The sequence below is a fragment of the Amphibalanus amphitrite genome, unplaced genomic scaffold, assembly GCF_019059575.1.
Source record: "Amphibalanus amphitrite isolate SeventyFive unplaced genomic scaffold, NRLGWU_Aamphi_draft 000019F_arrow, whole genome shotgun sequence".
Taxonomy (NCBI): Eukaryota; Metazoa; Arthropoda; class Thecostraca; order Balanomorpha; family Balanidae; genus Amphibalanus; species Amphibalanus amphitrite.
The window spans coordinates 617608-636437 of record NW_024881515.1 but is presented as its reverse complement, the minus strand read 5'-3'; the positions used below and the strand labels follow the sequence as shown (position 1 = coordinate 636437).

General features: G+C 52.4%; 1 protein-coding gene across 3 annotated transcripts; it reads left to right on the top strand.

The window, feature by feature from the left end:
• The first annotated feature begins 104 nt into the window (after nt 1–104).
• Nucleotides 105–18791, top strand: LOC122389340 (zinc transporter 1-like). Of its 3 annotated transcripts, none has more exons than XM_043381254.1 (8): nt 105–475; nt 4001–4180; nt 4443–4567; nt 6937–7034; nt 8299–8688; nt 11424–11689; nt 15105–15209; nt 17084–18791. In XM_043381254.1, exons 2-8 carry the CDS (start codon nt 4004–4006, stop codon nt 17207–17209), a joined length of 1287 nt encoding a protein of 428 aa, XP_043237189.1. In that variant the 5' UTR covers nt 105–475; nt 4001–4003; the 3' UTR covers nt 17210–18791. The 3 variants fall into 3 exon arrangements, with proteins under 3 accessions (XP_043237189.1, XP_043237178.1, XP_043237199.1); XM_043381243.1 differs by having other exon boundaries at nt 132–468; XM_043381264.1 differs by having other exon boundaries at nt 473–488.
• Nucleotides 18792–18830: the final 39 nt, after the last annotated feature.

Here is an 18830-nt window from a genome sequence, read left to right as displayed (position 1 = left end):
GTTGTTCTTTTCTTTCATTTAAAACTGGCTTATTCAGCTTGAATCAATTTTGAAAGCAAATAAAACAATTTAAATTTATCTCCTACAATTTCTACTTTAATATGTAAACTTGATACCTCATCATTATTTTCGAAACAACTGTAATCAATTTAGTTATGAAATTATCATCAATAAGAATAGAATTTTGCCAAGCAAAGAGCAGTTATGAGTTTTGTACTTTTGTCATCTCTATCCAACATGTGCTTTGTTTACTTTCCAAAGCAGCGATTTGTGAGAGAACGGCGGCAGAGAAGTGGCGCGGTCGGGGGAGGGCGGACGTATAGCAGGTAGTGACAAGTTTTACTTGACCTTTTTCAAGAAATAAGAATGTTGTGGTTTTAGTTTGCAAGTTGTCACTGACAAGTGAAGCACAGGCCGACAGGCTCGATCCGAAGAATAGACAAAGACCGCGGTTGCGGTGGCGGTGCGGTCAGCGGTGAGTTTAAAGAGTTAAGTTTTTGAGCAGATAAAGTTGATGGCTAAGTTATATTTGATTATTATTAATGACTGATATGTTTTATTGCATTGACACTCTTAGTATGAATTTGCTATGACAACTGCAGCTTCATAAAGCAAATGACTGACTGCTCTGGTACGCAGCATACAGCTATAACCTACGCAGAGCTTCCAGCTAGGTGGGTTGAGGTACCTACCTACCTACCTATTCATATTGGTAAAATTACTGTTCAGGTCATTACTTTACCCATGACCCAGCAGTGTCGGGTAGCTGCGTATGATCAGATGGGACAGGGCCTGGGTGCTTGATGTCAAACGTGTATTCTGCACCAATTCAAACTAGGTGGATGATTTTCAACTAAATTAAAATCCCACATGTGAATGGGCTCAGTAATTTAAAAGAGTATTCAATATCTCACATGGTGCTTTGAACTGAGCCAGGTTGAGATAGCTGTTGGGTATTAGTATATATTAGGTCCGAGTGGACAATTGTGACGCTTTTGATACAAATATGTAACAGCAAAAAATTTAGGTTTTAGGTTTGTAGGTTTTAGGTTGGTAGGTTTGTAGGTTAGGTTAGGTTAGGTTGTAGGTTTGTAGGCTGTAGGTTGGTAGGTTGTAGGTAAATAGGTAAGGTTAGGTCAGGTTTGATTATGTTTTTTCTTTTATTTCCAGGACATATAGGTATAATTTTTGGATTCAGGATGTCAAATAATGTAAGAATATGAAAACTTTATCTTTTTACAGTCACTCGGACTCAATGTATACTTTTACCAGCAGTTGTTTAGCCTGAAATCAAGACAATGAAGTCCAGACCCCAGTAGTCTTCACATCAAATTTACCCCCAAGAACATATTAGGGCTCTAGCTTCTATATTTACTTAATACTTACTTACCACCTTGCTGGATGATGTATGGACTAGATAGTTTGTCAGTAGTCAGATCTCGCATGGCTTAAGATATACAAAACCTGAAAGGAGATCAAAGGAGAGCAACTGAGCGATTCAAGGACATCAGGTCTCACCTGGTCAACTTACTTGGAAAGTGGTCTTACAGCAGTCTGTTTGAACAGAAGATAGACTGCAAAATATGAGCCTGAGTAAGGAGGGTTAGGCTGGTCTTGGTAATCTGTTTGTGAAGAGACCTGCAAGATTCTGACTAATAAACTGGCCATTGATCCTAAGATGATGGTCAACTTTTGATAACTGAAGGACCAGGGGACTGGGCTTGAAGCTGAAGAAAAAGAGAGGAGGCTGGATTCACTGCTTTAAAACCATGCTATCCTCAAACTGGACTCTTATTAGCTGCATGGTTATGTTTTATCTGCACCATTAGTAAGCTTCAAGATTAAAGAACAGACTTGCCTGACACTGGAATGACAACCATAAATTTCAGTCATCATTCTGGCTCATACCTTTCCTTAAACTCCATCCCATCCTCTTGGATATGAGCACTGAAGAAATGCATAGTCTATCAAAGCTTTTCAAGCCTGGTCTTCATGTTTCATACTGTAAGCTTTTCACAAATAATGGTATTCTGAAGTTATTGCTTCTAACCCATTATTACTAGTTATCAATGCACAGCTTTTGGTAAACACGAGCATTGTTGACTTCACATTACTATTTGCTATCAATAACAGTCCAGGACATTCATTCTACTTTTTGACAAATATCACATGCCCACTAACTTCAATGTTTTGCATTGTGTTGGGAAGTGAGCCAGATCCAAGAAGGTGTATAGATTTATTTTAATTTTAATTTTTATCTGATTCTCTATCTATGCCATTTCTACTGCATATAATGTCATAAGTTCATTATAGCTAAGAAGCTATTAGAGGGAGGAGGACAAAAACCAGTTATGAGGTATTGTATTTTTCTTTTGGCCTTAAAGTCCCTCAGCATGATGGCTAGAATTGTTGTGCATTTTTTCCTTTTAACTGGAACTCATGAGAAAGAATAATGCTACTTTTTTCTATTTTGTCTGTAACTTTGGTTAGTGTCTTCTACTGGTCTCATTGGTCTTTTTTATTTTGGCTTTGGCCTTGATGTTTGGCAGATTTCATAGTTTTAGTAGTGTTTCATGCACAGTTTTCATGCATGTTTCCATCCTCCCTCCCAATTTTCAGCCATTTTTAAAGTAAAATCTTTATTTCTTATTTAAGTGCAAAACAAAGAGCAGGAAATGGTTCAGCAAGGTGAGATGAGTACAAAACTGCAAATTTATCCTTAGGGGTATTAGGGCTCTTACAAAATGACTTTGAAGTTTCACTGCCCCCCCCCCCCACACACACACACACACTTTTTATGAGGTTCCTATGCCCATGGTATTATGCTGCTACCAGCTGTCAGTTGCAGAGGTCTCACCATTTTTCATCCAGGTACTGACTGGGTGCTTCACCATTAGGTACTTCACCATCTTCTCCATTGTTACTTCAGTCTATATCGCCTGCTCGACACTGCTGTGATCTTTCATGGCCAGATAGGTGCTCGATAGGAGGAATAAATCTAAACTGGACAGTGGACACCTCTGAGATCTACTCATTCTTTTGATCTGCCATAGCTGTTTTCTGTCCCCCCTCCCCCGCGCAATTATTAGCGTATGTCTGTTACCGGGTGCAGACGGAACGGAGCTCATGCCGGTCGCCTCTATGTCGTGCTGTCATGAACAAGGCACGGACGGTCGGCTCCACTACCCTACCCATACCAGGGACCATTGTACTGAGCACGTGGCTGGACCGCATCACGTGTGCTTTGCGGCAGTTTGGATCTACAGAGTACACACCCTCCCGACTTTGTATCAGTGGCTGTGTACGGAACCCGCTCCAGTCGACTCCGGTAGGGGTGGAGTGTCGCCGGCAGTTACCTTCTTGTCTGTCGCAGTAGGCTAACTCGCCCTGGGCTCACCGCTGGCGGGCGCGCACCTTTTTATGCGCGCACAAAAACGGCTTGTCTGACGGGGGTCGGCGCGGCACCGACAGCTGTTGGGCCGCTGATGGGTCAGCTGCTGCGCGGGATCGGTACAATTGACTGGTCTGGGTCTGTGGTCTGCCAGTTGGTCTGTGGTCCGGCACACGGGACATAGCTCCGGTAGTGGCTCAGCGGTTTCTACTTCGTGTTCACGGTATCCAGTGAACCCTGCTGTTGGCCTTAGTGGGCCTGGTGGCCTTAGTTTGAATACCGAACAAGTGCTGAGAGTGAACAAAAGGTACTTGCTGACGATGCCATATTGGTGTAGGTTTTGATTGGCCGAGTTGTGATGACGGCTCTAGTTCAGTGTCGTTTTTTTTTTTTCGAAGCTGAAATGGTAACTGCTGCATCAGCATAGCGGCACCGTTGCATAGCTTTAACCGCTTGCTGATATTTTGAGAAACGATTGCAATGAAGTACGTTTGTGACCATTTTCACCCATTTTCCGTATGTCGCAGCAAAGTGTCGCGATTTGCCAGATCCCAGATTACGTTAATCCTGGTATAGGGACCTGACCCTAGCTGACCATCTGTTCGGCAGACCATGGGTAAATACTCTGGCAAGAAGTGCCGGCTGCTGACCATGTTCAGCCTGACCACCACCTTCTTCCTAGTGGAGATCATCGTCGGCTACGCCACCAACTCGATGGCGCTGGTGGCCGACAGTTTCCACATGCTCAGCGACGTGGTGGCGCTGGTCGTGGCCTTCCTAGCAGTGCGGGTGAGTGTCCGACCGACTCGAGTGGCCGCGCACGCCATTCGTGTGTGCTGCGTGTGTTTGTTTTGCCATTTCCGGACGATACCGTTCTTACTGTCCTATTTCACGTAGGTTCATTGAACAAAGTTCGCTTATCTGGGCACTTACAGGACAAGTGATTGGAAACGTCAGAAAAACGGCAATTTTACATCGATTCACCCTGCCTTTCCTGTGATATTGCGCCCCTTCTTGAGTGCCACTTATTGCTGCTCCGCTGTTCCAACAGATGTCTCCAAAGAAGTGGTCCAAGAACACGTTCGGCTGGGCACGAGCGGAGGTGCTCGGCGCCCTGGTCAACTCTGTGTTCCTCATCGCCCTCTGCTTCTCCATCTTTGTCGAGTCGCTGAAAAGGTAGGTCGGCATAGACCTGCCAATTGACTGTCGGCGTCAATAGCCCCAATAAACTGACAATTGCGGTCACTCGGTATCCACCCGATCGAAAAGCCGTCGTGGTGTCTCATATTACCGCGGCTGCCATCATCCTTTTTCCGTGCGTTGATGGGTATACGCGGATGTCACCGGCGCAGTCCGGTTGTCTCGTGCTGCTTTCATCATTGAGATATCTGGTTTCACCGTCTAGATAGTTCACTGTGGTCGTACTGCGTCACAAACCAGCGATTCCCGAGAAATCATGTCCTAATCATCGCCAGATGCGCTGCGATGTTTACATGATTGTGGAGAGCTATCTTCGCGCGCATCGTTTGCCTCATTACCTTCTGAAACTGTGTTGTACCCAGGAGTATAATTAATGTCCTTTAGGGGTAGGTTGGACCTGACTCATGAGTAAGGTGACACAAGCACTTTGATTTGCCATTTACTTTCCTTATTTCCGTCCGCCGAAGACGCAATCAGTTGTTCAGATTGAAGCAGTTCAGACCACTTCACTCGATAGCGGCTGGTAGGCCGCTACTACATCATGATCTTTGCCCGTGTGTTTGTTTTGTGTTGTGTGCAGTTCGTTTCCTGTGCTGTGTGCAACATCCTGCTGATTCATGGCAACGATGTCACAGCACAACAACGTGCCATTGAGTAATGCTGAGTATTGAACGTCTCAACAACGTCTATTGTACAACGAGTATTGAGCGCCTCATATTGCTCCAACGTTCCGTAATCTTTTTCAAGTAGGCATTACACTTCCAAAATACAAGTGCAGCTCGCAATCAGCACATTGGCTATAAACTGAATCCGATGGTTTTACCGCATTATCGTGTGGTCATTAGCTTGTCCCATGACAAGAATACTTTTGAAGAGTATAGTTAACCTTCGCCCCAGTGGGGGGGGGGGGGGCATATGTTACCACCCTGTCGCGTTTTTCGCGTGTAAATAAAAAAGCGCGCCGCTTGGGGTAGCTTTTTGTACATCAATTTTGGACAATGTGTGAAATTTTTGACCCCAGGTCATGTCAGGTCAGGTCACCAGGTCAAGTTAACTGACCAGGCCCAAAAAAAAAGTTTGCAATCATGTCCAGCCTGCAGTGTTTGTCAGAAAGGTTTCAAACTTGGTGGATTGCATGATGTTATGGGCGCCTACAATTTGTATATCTTGGATTTTTTGTATCCGTGACCTAAGGTCAGGTCAGTGGCGTGACCTTACCATTATAAGGCAAGGGAGAAAAATGAAAATGCCTCTAGATCCGTGTGTACGCATAGGAACAGTCCAAATATTTCAGAATCACAATGATTTAGTCCACTCGTGATGACCAAGGTGTCATTTTTGCTGATAGCCCCTAGACAGGTCATCCGAGGTCACTTGAGGCTACAAACAGTTTTTTGCCAATAACTCGCGATTGGAATGAGATAGAACGCTGGGGATGATCTCATTGTGTTTGTCTTGTTGAGACGCATCGACTGATATGCAACATGACCTTTTCCGGTCAGGTCATGACCTTGACCTGAGGTCAAATTTTTAAGTTGACCTTTCAAGGTCAAATTATAGTTCATTCGACGCGTCTCGGCGAGGGGAACACGATTCTGGCAATAGAAATGCCGTGGCTTTTTGTAGTCAAAAGTTATTGTCGAAAAGCACTTTTCGTAAAAACAGCTATTTTTGGAGTTTTTGCCCTCTGGAGGCTAAACTGTTGACCTGAGGTCAATATTGATATTGACCTTTTCAAAAGAAGAGCTCAAAAGCTATCGTTTGCTGTTCCATGCGTTTTTCTAGCTACCATAGTTCCTGAGATAGCGGCATGTTTTCTGAAAAATATCATGACAATTGGCAAATTTTGACCTTTGATGACCTCTGGTGACCCCAATATTGCTCTAAGGTGAAAAATGACTGAATACTTTCAAACGTACACATTGAGAGCTATCGACCGCTTTTTACCGCGTCTTTCTATCCCTCTTAGTTTTTGAGTTAGAGGTGGGTGGTAACATATGCCCCCCCCCCCCCCCACTAGGGCGAAGTTGGCTGAGACCGCCACTGGGGCGCGGGTTAAGTATGAATGTTTCCAGAGAAATGTCTAAGTAGTTGACAAGATACATTTAAATTGCAAGACGCTGTATGTGTATTGTGTACCGTTGACTGATATCGTACCCCTTACCTTTTTGTTTATCAAACCGCTCATACTCCATCAAATGACGAATTCAGACACTGGTATCCTGTCCCATCTCTTCATACTAGCCTGTAAACAGATAGTAGTCACGCAGCCGACGTGGCTGCTCGCTCTCAGCTCCTCCCGGCGGTGAGCATCTCCCATTACCGAGTGTTGTGCGTCGTTTCAGGTTTTATGAGGTGGAAGACATCACCAATCCGGAGATGATTCTGATTGTGGGCGTGCTGGGTCTGGTGGTGAACGTTATCGGCCTGGGACTGTTTGCCAGTGAGTACCTTTGGGACTGTTTGCCAGTGAGTGCCTGTCCGCGGCAGTCGCTGACCTGAGCCTGGTACGACCTCCGTCCGTCCACATTGGTCGCTGACCTGAGCCCAGTACCACCCCGCATCGGCCGCTGACCTGAGCCCAGTATGACATTCGTCCCGCAGCGGCTGCTGATCTACCCTCGGTTAGAGGCCCCCCCCCCCCCCCCTTAGGCCGCTGATCTGTTCTAGTCATCACTCCGGCCCCTGATCTGCCTCCGTCCGGCCCTTGCCCTGCAGCGACCCTTGATTACTCCCCTTCCGGCCCCTCCTTGGCTGACCACATATCCTGGGTCCGTCTCTGTCTATTTGTGAACCATTCTCTCCCTCTGAGGTTGCCGGGGTCGCTGGGTCGTATCCTGTAACCCTTCGGAGTCTTGTTTTGACGGCAGGGTACGAATTTGTGTGCCGGGTGCTATAACTGCCCGTGTGTTTACAATGCAAATCGACGTCCGGTTATGTTGATGAAGGGGTTGGGAGGTACACGATACCCAGGATAAATGAACGAGCATGAGTAAGCCTTGTGCTGTCCAGTGTCCATTTTCAGTAGACGATGTTGTACTGGTTGTTGTAATAAAGGTAATGTGCTAATTTTGTATGCATACAGATGTGCTATCAGCCCTCGCCCGTGCCACTATCAATTCACTCACTGGGAAAAATCGCTCCATCGCCGGAGTGTTTTTCAGCACTGGCATAAGTTATGTTGATTCATGTATCAACAATAATGGCACTTGCCAATGAGGTATTGTCCGCCTCTGGTGAAGTGTAATTTATACAGCACGAGCGGGACGCTCCTTTTGTGCAATAGCCGCTCTGTCATTTGGCCGCTCAATGGCCATGGTCGATCTGGGTTAATGACATTCTGCGCACATCGATATCACGCCACGGGCGGGGCCGGGCGGCCGTCGCTGGGCCGGGTCCCATAGATACAGCGTGAGCCATCACCGGCCGCCAGCTTCCCATTGATACAGGTATCGCTGGGCGCGTCCTATTGCTGCAGCTGCTGCTGCCTGTTCCGGATACCGGAAACGCCACTCAACTACCGCCTGCTTCACGTTTGTCTGTATAACCGAACAATGGTAATAGAAACAGGTGGAGAACCAGTGCCGCCCGTGGTTCCCGATAACTGCGTGCTATATACTCCTACTTTATGATCGGTACACTTCCGTATCGGTAATTCTGCTCTGTCCCGCTCCCTCTGCTGACCCCTGCCCCCCCCCCCCCCACAGACCACAGTCACGGCCACAGTCACGGCGGCGGCAGCCACGGCCACTCGCACGGCGGCGTCTCCAAGAAGGCGGCCGCCGCCGAGACGTCGTCACCGCAGCTGCAGCCGCTGCCCAATACGGCGCGCGGCCACCTCAGCTCGTTCGTGGCTGATGACGACGCCGAGGAGCCAGGCCAGGCGCTGGTGGACGGCCGGCCGCGCACCGCCGGCGCCCAGCAGATGAACATGCGCGGCGTGTTCCTGCACGTGCTGGCCGACGCCATCGGCTCCGTCATCGTCATCATCTCTGCGGTGGTGATCTGGAAGACCGACTGGGAGTACCGGATGTACGTCGACCCGGCGCTAAGCGTCATCATGGTCATGCTGATTCTGCGCAGCGTCTACCCGCTGTGTGAGTATCGCTGGGTGGGAAAGGAGGGGCGCATGACTAGAGTAGACTAGGATACTGTCTGCTGTGGGAGGGGAAGAGCACTTTAATGGTAGAGAGACAGAAGGTGTGAACTCCGGTGGTGTCCCGTGAACCACTCAGGCGGTGTCAGATGCACAGCTCAGCTGGTGTCAAATGCGCCGCTAGCTCGCCGTGTGGTCGCCCGGCGGCCCGAAGTGGTAGACCTGGGTTTGTTTTGCACCGCGGCGTCAGCGTCGCCGGCCGCTCCGGCGCGGTGTCCGGTGAAGCACACTGCACGCGCGTAGCTCGTTGTACCGGGTGGAGTATGTTGTTGTGCCGGATGAGTTTAACTCTCTGCTGGGTGCCGCGTCTGGTGACGCCTCGCTGTCAGCCGTGCCTGGTGAACTCCGCTGTACAGGGTGGAGTCTTCCCGTCTTTGTGCCGGGTGACGGGCTGCTGTTCACTGTGTCGGGTGGAATCCGCTGCGCCGGGTGGATTCTCTCCGTTTCTGTACCGTGCGGAGTCAGTCCGTGTCTGTTCCGGGTGACGGCCCGCGGCACACGGCACGGGTACCGCTCGGGTTACTCGGTCCGTCATCGCTCCCGCGTGCCGGGCGCAGCGGAGACGGCGGAGGAGCGGGCTGAGCCGCTGAGTCTGGGAGCGGGCGGCTGCACGGAGACGGGGAGTTGCGCCCGGCCGACTGTGTGCGGCCTGAGTCAGCGGGATGGAGCGGCGCAGAGGGCGGACAGCTGCTGGCGGGCAGCTCAGCCGCCCCGCCCGACAGTAGGGGAAGGGGGGGGGGGGGCTGCGTGCTGCAGGGCCAGCGCATGGTGACCGGGTTTCACTGGCGTCACGAATCCAGTACAGCTTTCTACGATCAGCTGATGCCAGCGAAAGGGAAAGGCGTTACACTCTGCTGCTGTGGGACTTTCTGTTTAGTCGGTTTGATGGCTTTTCTCTGATGGCGTTGGATGCGAATGGCCTTTGCATATGAGCGTTATGTCGCTTTTTTGTGTGCCCAATGGCGGTCGTAACCGTTTCGAACTAATGGGCATTCATCTCCATTCGACTGATGCGAGTTAATGGGACGTAAGCCACTCGGCGGCCATGGGGAAGCTGTTGGGATTTATGAGTCGCGGCGCGGCCGGCCGTTATTGCCGTGATTCGTGACTGCCGGCGTTTGTTCGTCCGTCCGGCGCGGCGGGCCAGGCGGCAGAGCGGCGCGGTGCGGCATCCCTCCCCCGCCGGCGCCGCTGGCTGGCACACGGCCAGCCGAGAGCGGCGCGAACCCGGCCACCCGCACTGGACGGCTCGCTGCCAGCGCGTGCAGGGCAACGCACCACGCCCGTGACGTGACGCTCGGCACGGCGTCACGCCCCCGGCAGGCTGAGCTGTGCGTCTGTCTGCTAGATTCTTAATTGAGTTAATCTAACACAATTATCATCTTAACGAGCCGGGGGCGGGAGTTGCAGGCAGGCTGTCTGGCCGTGCCTCTGTCACTGCTTGGTGTGGGTGTCTCTCTGTGTCTGTTTTTCCGTCTACTTGTCTGATTGTCTGTCTGTCTGGCGTGGGTGCCACTGCCGCCCTGATAGATCTGAGCGAGCCGCGGGGGCGGCAGTCGCCGGGCGGCCCGGCCTTGGCACTGTGATCGATAGTCGTTTGATACTCCGCCGCGTCGTGCGAACCGCCGCGGCGGGCGGCTGTGGGCGTTCTTCCCGCCGTCCCCAGTGACTCGGGGGAACACTGAGAAACTCCCCACGGAGGGAGGGGGAGGGGGCGGCCGTCTCTGGGTCAGTGGGTCAACAGACCACCCTGCAATGGTACTGTTATGGAATGGAGCGGGCCGGCGCACCGCCCTCCCTCGGATATACCCCTCTCTGTGGGAGGCGGGGAGAGGCGCCGTGCGATGGAGCGGACGGGCCGCCCGCTCCGGGACCAGCGATGTTTTTTGTGCGGGCGCCACTGTGCGGGTCGGAGCCAAGCCAGCCTCGGTTCAAGGTTGTCAGACAGAGACAGGGTTCGGCGGTTGGTTACAGGCCACCGAGCCAAGGTAACCAGATGTGGCGGGTGTAATTTGTAGTTGGTGGTTAGTCAGTCTGCGTCACAGAGGTGGATGATTGATAACGCTATCACGCTAGACACCCTTCATCGTCCTCCCACTCAGCGATCCAAACAGACCAGAAATGTATTCAGTCATAGTGATTGTCATGGACCGATGCGTCAACAAACGTTGGTATTCATTAAATTCCTGGCTGCAAGAATGAGTCTGACTTGCAAATGCAACCCTGAGCTATGCATTCATGCATCGAAGCCGCATGCATCGAATTCATGCATCGAATGTATGATATCGTGAATGAACGGTCCGGTCAAATGCTAAGCGTGTTACCCGAAGGCAGGTAGCTGAGGAGGACGACTTGCTAGTAAGGTATTGAGGGTGCATCTGTCCTCAATGTGAGGCTTGAGCTGACACACGTCACCCTTGGACCGGTTGCTAACCAAGTGCTGACGATCCTAACTCATTCGGTATTATACTAACGACGAGTCACTCTCTCCCTTCCCTCCATGCTCTTTGCGAAATGTCCTTTATCGCCGAGTCGTCCTACCCCCCCCCCCCCTCCCCTCCTCCGTGCTCTGGGATTGGAGGACAGCGTGTACTAACGCCCACTCCCTCCCTGTTTCCCTCCGACAGTGATGGAGTACAGCGTGTACTAACGCCCGCTCCCTCCCTGTTCCGGCAGTGCTGGACAGCGCGATGATCCTGCTGCAGACGGTGCCCACCCACATCCAGGTGGACTACATCGAACAGAAGATCCTGCGTGAGATCGACGGCGTGCTGGCCGTGCACGAGTTTCACGTGTGGCAGCTGGCCGGCGACCGGATCATCGCCTCGGCGCACATCCGCTGCCACAATCTGGCCGACTACATGACCATCGCCGAGCAGATCAAGCAGCTCTTCCACAACGAGGGCATCCACTCCACCACCATTCAGCCCGAGTTTGTCGACGTGAGTACTGTGTCAGCTGCGGGGGGCGGGGCCGCTCACACTCATCAGTTATGTAAGTGGTGTCTTGTCACGGTGTCGCTTCCAAGAATATCCAATGGAGCATTCCTGCGTTATCGACTTTGCCGATGTTCGGCTTCTCGTGTGTGCTTTCGAAATGACCTTCCAGTGTGCGTAGTGTTGCCACCCGGGGTACTGATGCCCTGCCCTGTTAACAGGGCAGGGCATGGCAGTAACTACTGGGCGCCAACCTTTGGGTGAATGTGCGTCCAGGTCTGTCACCGTGTTGGCTATAATTTTCTCCCCGTGTTTATTATCGTTTGGTGTGAACCCGCTGTGAACCCAGTGTTTGTCGGGATGTGCCGTTCCTTCTCAGTGACACACACCCCGTTTGTATCGGTATGCTACCCCCTCCCTCCCCCCCCGTCTGTATTGTATTGTATTGTATTGTATTGACACTTGAAAACTCATCCATCATAACATGGCTATTCTAGAGTTCGAGTCAGATGAAGGGACATGATGAACAATCATTCAAAAACTACACAGACGTACGAGTACACACACTTCCTAACACTTGTTGTCTAAAAGTGACCCAGGTGCTTTTTTACATGTACCTTAAAAGCACCCGGTGTCTTTAGTTTAACGGCCGCTGGCAGCTCGTTAAAAGTAGACACAGCCCGGTAGCGAAATCGCCTCCTGCCGGACTCGGATCGTATGCGAGGGAGGGAGAGGTTCGCATCCTGCCGCGTACTCCGCTCCCTCCTCAGCCCCACCGAGACCAGCCCTTCGGCAATGTCGAGAGGTTCGCCGGTCACCATAATACGCTTGAGAAGGCACAGAGTGTGGTACATTGCCAACTCGCGCGCTGGAAGCCAGGCTAGATCGGTGAGCGCATCACTTATGTGGTCGTGCTTACGCCGTCCCGTAATCACTCTTGCACCGAAATTGATCACCTTTTGCACTCTGGACATATTCGTAGCGGTAGCTGTGCCATACACACTGATACAATATCTAATTGTTGACAGCACCAGTGCGTTGATGATGGTAGACAGTGTCTCATTCGGTAGCCTATGCCTAGCGTGACTCAGGCCTATGAGGAGACCAGTACATCGGCCGACCAGCTGGTCAATATGTAGCTCATAGGAGAGCGTGCGGTCGATTGTCAGACCTAGGTTTTTAACCCGATCGGTCTCGTGAATGGTGCATCCGTTCAAGGTGAGTGATATGGGTGGCATGTTGCGTAGCATCTGGCGTGAGCCAAGCGTGATAAGCTGTGTTTTGCCGGAATTTATCTTCATGGAGTTCTGCACGAACCATTGACTAAGGGTGTTGAGTGCAGTCTCCATGCGGCGAATGAGTGATGCCATCTCATTCTTTTTGCCAGTGACAAGTAGCTGGGTGTCATCAGCGTACTGTGTGATTGTCACATCGTTCTCAACGTACAAACTGATATCGTTCGAGACGATCGAGTACATCAGAGGCCCGAGCGATGTGCCCTGATACACGCCTATTGGGTTTCTGGCCGATTGGGAGGTCACCTGTCCGTGTTGCCGCGAGTCCATTCGAACATACTGAAAGTGATCCGAGAGATAACTTTCAAACCAATCGGTGTGCACCCCATAGAGTTTGAGTTTTTGCAGCAGTTTAACATGGCTCACAACATCAAAACACTTACTCAGATCAATTAAGACGAGCAGACTGACTTGACCTTCATCCATGGCCTGTAGGATGCGATCCGTGACCTGAACAAGTGCTGTTTCCGTGGAGTGGTTCTTGCGGAAACCATGTTGTGCCGGAGTGAAAAGGCTGTTGTTGGTAAAGTAGGAGTAAAGTTGGTCGTGTACGAGTCTGTCTGTTATCTTTGAGAGACAGGGTAGCAGTGAAATAGGCCGGAAACTGGTAGGGTCGGTGAGCCGACCGGCAGACTTGTAAATGGGTTGTATGACAGCTAGCTTCCATGGTGTGGGCACTACACTGGTAACGAAACTGGTGTTCACGAGACAAAGAATGACATGCGCCAAAGTATCAAAACAGGACTTCAACCACTTCATCGTGAGCCCGTCTGCGTCGCGGGTTCCGCTGCTGTTCATGCTCATTACGGTCGCGCGCAGTTCCCCCATCGTCACAGGTCTTACACGAAACTGAGCCGTCGAGACACGGGGAAGCCTGACCGGCAGCTCGCGAAAATCAGCGGGACGCGCGGCAGTTACAGATTGGGCCGTCTTCACACCGATCTCAGAGAAGTACGTGTTTAAAGTGTCTGGTGACACATCCGGTAGTTTTTGACCGACAGCCTTTCCACTAATAATACTCCGCACACATCTGAACATCGCCGATCGCCCCGCCTCGGAGATCCGGTGTCTGACGTCCTCCCTCGAGTCTCGCAATATCGCCGCTCGCGCACGCCGGTTCAGCTCGCGGTATGCAGTCTCGTCACCCTGACGTAGCGCGGCTCGCCGATCTGACATTATGCGCCGGGTCGCATCTGACACGGGAGGGGCGTCAGGGTTTCTGATCTTCATGCGGCGGAGGGGTGCGTGATCATCTAGCACTCCCAGTACACGCTGAACGAAATATGCATACTGGCGCGCAACATCATCAGTGTTGAACACAGGTGACCAATCTACCGCACACAGATCAGCATTCAGGGCGTCTCCGTCAATTTGTCGCCAGTTACGGTTCACTATGACCCTGGGGACGGGGCGAGACTTGTAGTTCCTGAACACCGCGCGGGTGAACAAATGCGGACTGAAATCGCACTGCTTGACTGTCTGTGGCTCTCGGCCATATGTTTTTCAGTGCCCGTCAGTCTGCTGTTCTCCCAATGACCTCACTCCTTTGTCATCTGCGGATTCCTAAGTGACCTTAGTCTTCCAGTTCACTAGCGGTCGAGTTCAAGGAGGAACGTGCCTACCTTTGTGTCCCATGTTTTTTTTCTGCCATTTTATTGTGGCTGATTCTGGGAGTTATCTGCCAATACCTGCCGTTCCACCATTGTCATCCATCCATCCATCCATTATCGTGCCTGTCGGTATTACCGTCCTCCCTAAAGGCTGGAACACAGCATCCACGCGTGCAAACTGCGTCTCGCTCATTTCATGAGGTTACAGTAATTTCAGCGCGCTCCACACTTCTACCTGCTGACCCCACCAGCGAATTCTGCTGTGCTGGTTAAGACTCATAAGCTTGCGTATTTTCGTTGTCAGCTTGCAACTCATGCCGTGAGAGTTGGGAGCGAAAAAATGTCTTCCAACGGGGGAGCGAGGCGCAATATTTTGCACGCGCGAGAGCTGTGTTCCAGCCTTAACTCCTGCTCCCTGTGTTTGTTGGTATCTATCGTTAAACCATTTCAACTATATTCCCGCCTCTTTGTTTGGTACAATACTGTCATTTCAACTCTCGCCCCTTTGTTTTTCAGTACGAGGAGGAGGCGCACACGACCAAGAGCGAGACCTGCATACTAGACTGTCCGCCGTCCGACAACGATGCATGTGTGGCGCAAAAGTGCTGCACGGCCAAAAAGGTGCGTCTTCTTCCTCCCCCCCCCCCCCCCGATCACGCTGACTCGGCGGTTCGTGAAGGGCTTCGTCCGGTGGGGACGGGAGTCGGGCTCACTCGGGCGGGGAACGGGAGAGACTGTTCCGGGTCGGTCTCGCCGCTGTCGGCCGTTCTCGCCCGCTCAGCCGTGCTCTATAACCGGAGTGGTTTCGCCAGCTCGGCGTGGTTATTGGTCACGTTTCGCCATTGTTTGTTCGCTGAGCTGATCGATATTCGGTCTGTGACCGTGCGCTGACGGCTGTTGCACGCTGGCCGCGGTGGTTTTCGGCGGGGCAGCTGTGCGGCCGCAGGTGCTCAGCGCCGGGGCAGGTCTCTGTGTTCGGTCGGAACACAGGAACACAGAACAGACACTGAACACGACGCCCATCTGTGCCCACCACACGTGTGGCGCGTCAGTGGCGCGTCGGCTGTAATCGGTGCCGACGTCTGGCCCGCTGAGCTGGGTGACTCAGGCTGAGCTGGTGACCTCTGTGGTATCCCGCTCTCGCCCGTCTGTTATGACCGCGTCTGTGCCCGCTCCGGCGGCTCGGGCGGATCTGACGCGACCTTGGCTCGGACGAGGAAATGGCCAGGCGTCACGGAACCACCTGTAGAAGGGACGGGTTCGCCAGGCCGCGTGTCACGTGTAGTCTGGGTGACCGGCCTGCGTCTCTGCTCAGCGGAGTGGACGCCACCTCTCAGCAGATCGAACAGCCAGCCAATAGAAACAATCGGGAAGTTAACGCGCTGTCAGAGACCGTAATTTCAGCGCGTTCCAAATTTCTACTTGATGACCTCACAAACACATACTGCTGCACTGGTTAAAACTTGGGAAACAGAGTGGCATTGTTCGAGACGCACCGCTTCGCTTTAGCCTGGTTGATCGGTAAATGTCATCGTTATGTTACTGAGGTTTTACTCTAGGAAAAAAGCGGAAAATCGTAAGGTAATGGCCCAAGACATTGGGCTGCGGAGTCGATGGATTTTCGGTGACTCTAACTCCAAATCCGACTTCCAAAAATTAATTCCGACTCCGGCCAGAAGTATCGACTCCGACTGACTCCAATGTCGGTGCCTCCGACTCCGGTTTCCAAAATCGACTCTGACTCCGGTCAGAACTTTCGACTCCGACCATCTCAGACTCCGATTCCGACTCTGACTCTGACTCCGACTCCGACTCCGACTCCGCAGCCTTGCATAAGCAATATCCATCACGCACTCCAGTTCAGTGGAGCTTGTCGGATATGTTATGCGCCATAGCATTCTGTTGTTTTCGACTTCGCTGAGTGTGTGTCAACATGTTTGTCGCGCTGCGCTGGGCTCATTGACCCAGCGGCCGCCTTTGCGAAGCTCTCTGACCGTGTTTCCACAAGTGCGTACTGTGTTTCCGTTCCCAATACTGATGGCCTGCTTGTGCTGACCGCTCCATGTCTGCGTTTACCGCATTCCCTGCGTATTGAGTGTTGTGTTCTCCCCGGTCCTGATGGCGTGAATACGCTGACCACTTTCTGTTTGCCGTATTTCCTGTGTGTGTTATTCCTGATGGCTGAGGTGCGCTGACCGCTGTCTGCCTGTCTGCCGTATTCTCTGTGTATCGTGGTCCCGGTTCCGATAGCCTGAACACGCTGACCGCTGCGTCTGCCTGTCTGCCGTACTCCCCGTGTTCTGTGTCCCCGGTCCCGATAGCCTGGATACGCTGACCGCTGCGTCTGCCTGCCGTTCTCCCCGTGCTCTGTGTCCCCGGTCCTGATAGCTGGGATACGCTGACCTCTGTCTGCCTGTCTGCCGTACTCCCCGCGTACTGTGTCCCCGGTCCCGATCGCTGGGATACGCTGACCTTTGTCCGCCTGCCGTTTCCAGTCTGACGAGACGGAGAGCCTGCTGGTGCGCCAGCGGACGGGCGGCGCCAGCGACCTGCCGCCCTACACGGACACCGACACGGGCCTGGAGGGCGTCTCGGTCCGGCCGGGCTCAGCGGGGGTCTGACCGGAACTGACAGGGCGAGCGGCGCGCCCGGCGAGGTGTCCTGACGGTCTGCAGGGCCGCAGGTGGACCAGAGGTCACTGAGCGACTCCGGCGGGTCGGAGGATGACCTGACCTCTGGACAGACCCGCGTGGACTGGACAGTCTGCTGCGTCAGGAGTGGTCAGAAAGACCGCCTCCTGGGTGACGAGTTCATCCGCCCCGTCCAGCCGTCAAACTGTCCGTGTGCCGTCCGGTTCTGGCCAACCTGCTGTGGTCGCTGCCGCGGTCACTGGCGGGCTGTCGGCGGCAGACCGGCCCTCCGTCCTCGGCCTTACGGATGGTTCCTCAGATCAGTCAGAGCAGACGGCCACCGGGGCCACGTACAGTGACGGAATACTCCGACTGGAAATTAATCACCTCCCGGCCCGCACGTATTCGGCCGGGCGCCTATTTATCACTTTTGGTCACCGTTTCACACATTTTAGACGGACGGCGAGTCGAACGGATGCGATGAGCTTACGGTTTGGCTGATAGGACTCGAAATACCTACTGGTCAGCCCTTCTGCCGATCTCTGTAGCTTTACGAGCGAAAAGGAGTGACATTATTTGACTATCTCACCGATGCTTATATGCATGGAAACCTTCGAACGTTAACAATCGTTTGCAATTTTAGTTCGCGCTGAACATTGTGTGTTCATATGCATATGTGGGTTTTAAGCTGCTGTGAATAGTGGCGAAGCGAATCAATTGATGAAAAATTGATGAATTATGTAACTTGGGGACGGGAGCACGTACTCTGATATTTTAGCTGAATGTTTCTCACAACATTGCCTACTCACCACTATTTGATGTTCACATTTACGTTTATGACTGCATTTGACATTGTTACCAAAGATTACGGAGCAGTTGATTTAGGTCTAGGAACGTGAAATCTCTGTACTGGCTCTCTACTCCCGCAATGTGCGGCGGGAGCGCGCTCACCCGCCGGCAGTGAGGTGCGCCGGCGCCACCCGTCAGTCGGTCGAGGCGTACCCCCGCCGGCAGTGGGCCTCAGTCGCCTGCAGCTGCGGCGGCCGTGAACGTGAACGTGCCTGGAGGGCGGATCGCACCGGCCCTCCTCTTCGGCGGGATGTGTTTACGGGGCACTGTGACCGTAACGGAGCGCAACGCAGCCGCCGCGGGCTCCGTGACGCAGAGGCGACATTCGTGACGCGGGGTTTACTGGTCTGGAACGAGTCAGATGGCCGCGAATGCTATAGTGAAAACGGCTTGTGATGCGGAGTGATCTAATCGCGCGTGGTTTGTGACTTTGGGGGTAGACAGTCTGCTTTCTGAGCTGGTAACTCGGGTGATGTCATGCATAGTAGGTAGTGGCCAGGCGACAGCGCAGTCACAGTAGTCAGTTGGTGTTGGCGTTGCGTCATGTGTACTCGGACGGCCTGCAAGGGGTGCGGCGGACGCGCGGTGACCTGTCGGTGCTCCAAGCCGTACCTGAGAGCAGCTCCATCGTGTTCAGTCAGTGTGCGTATAAACACATCATAGTAACTGCGTAACAAATTATCAACCGTGTGAATGACATCGCAAATACATGTGTTCGAGTGCCGCGCGCCGTCTGTAGCCTCACAGTCCAGAGAGCACGAGC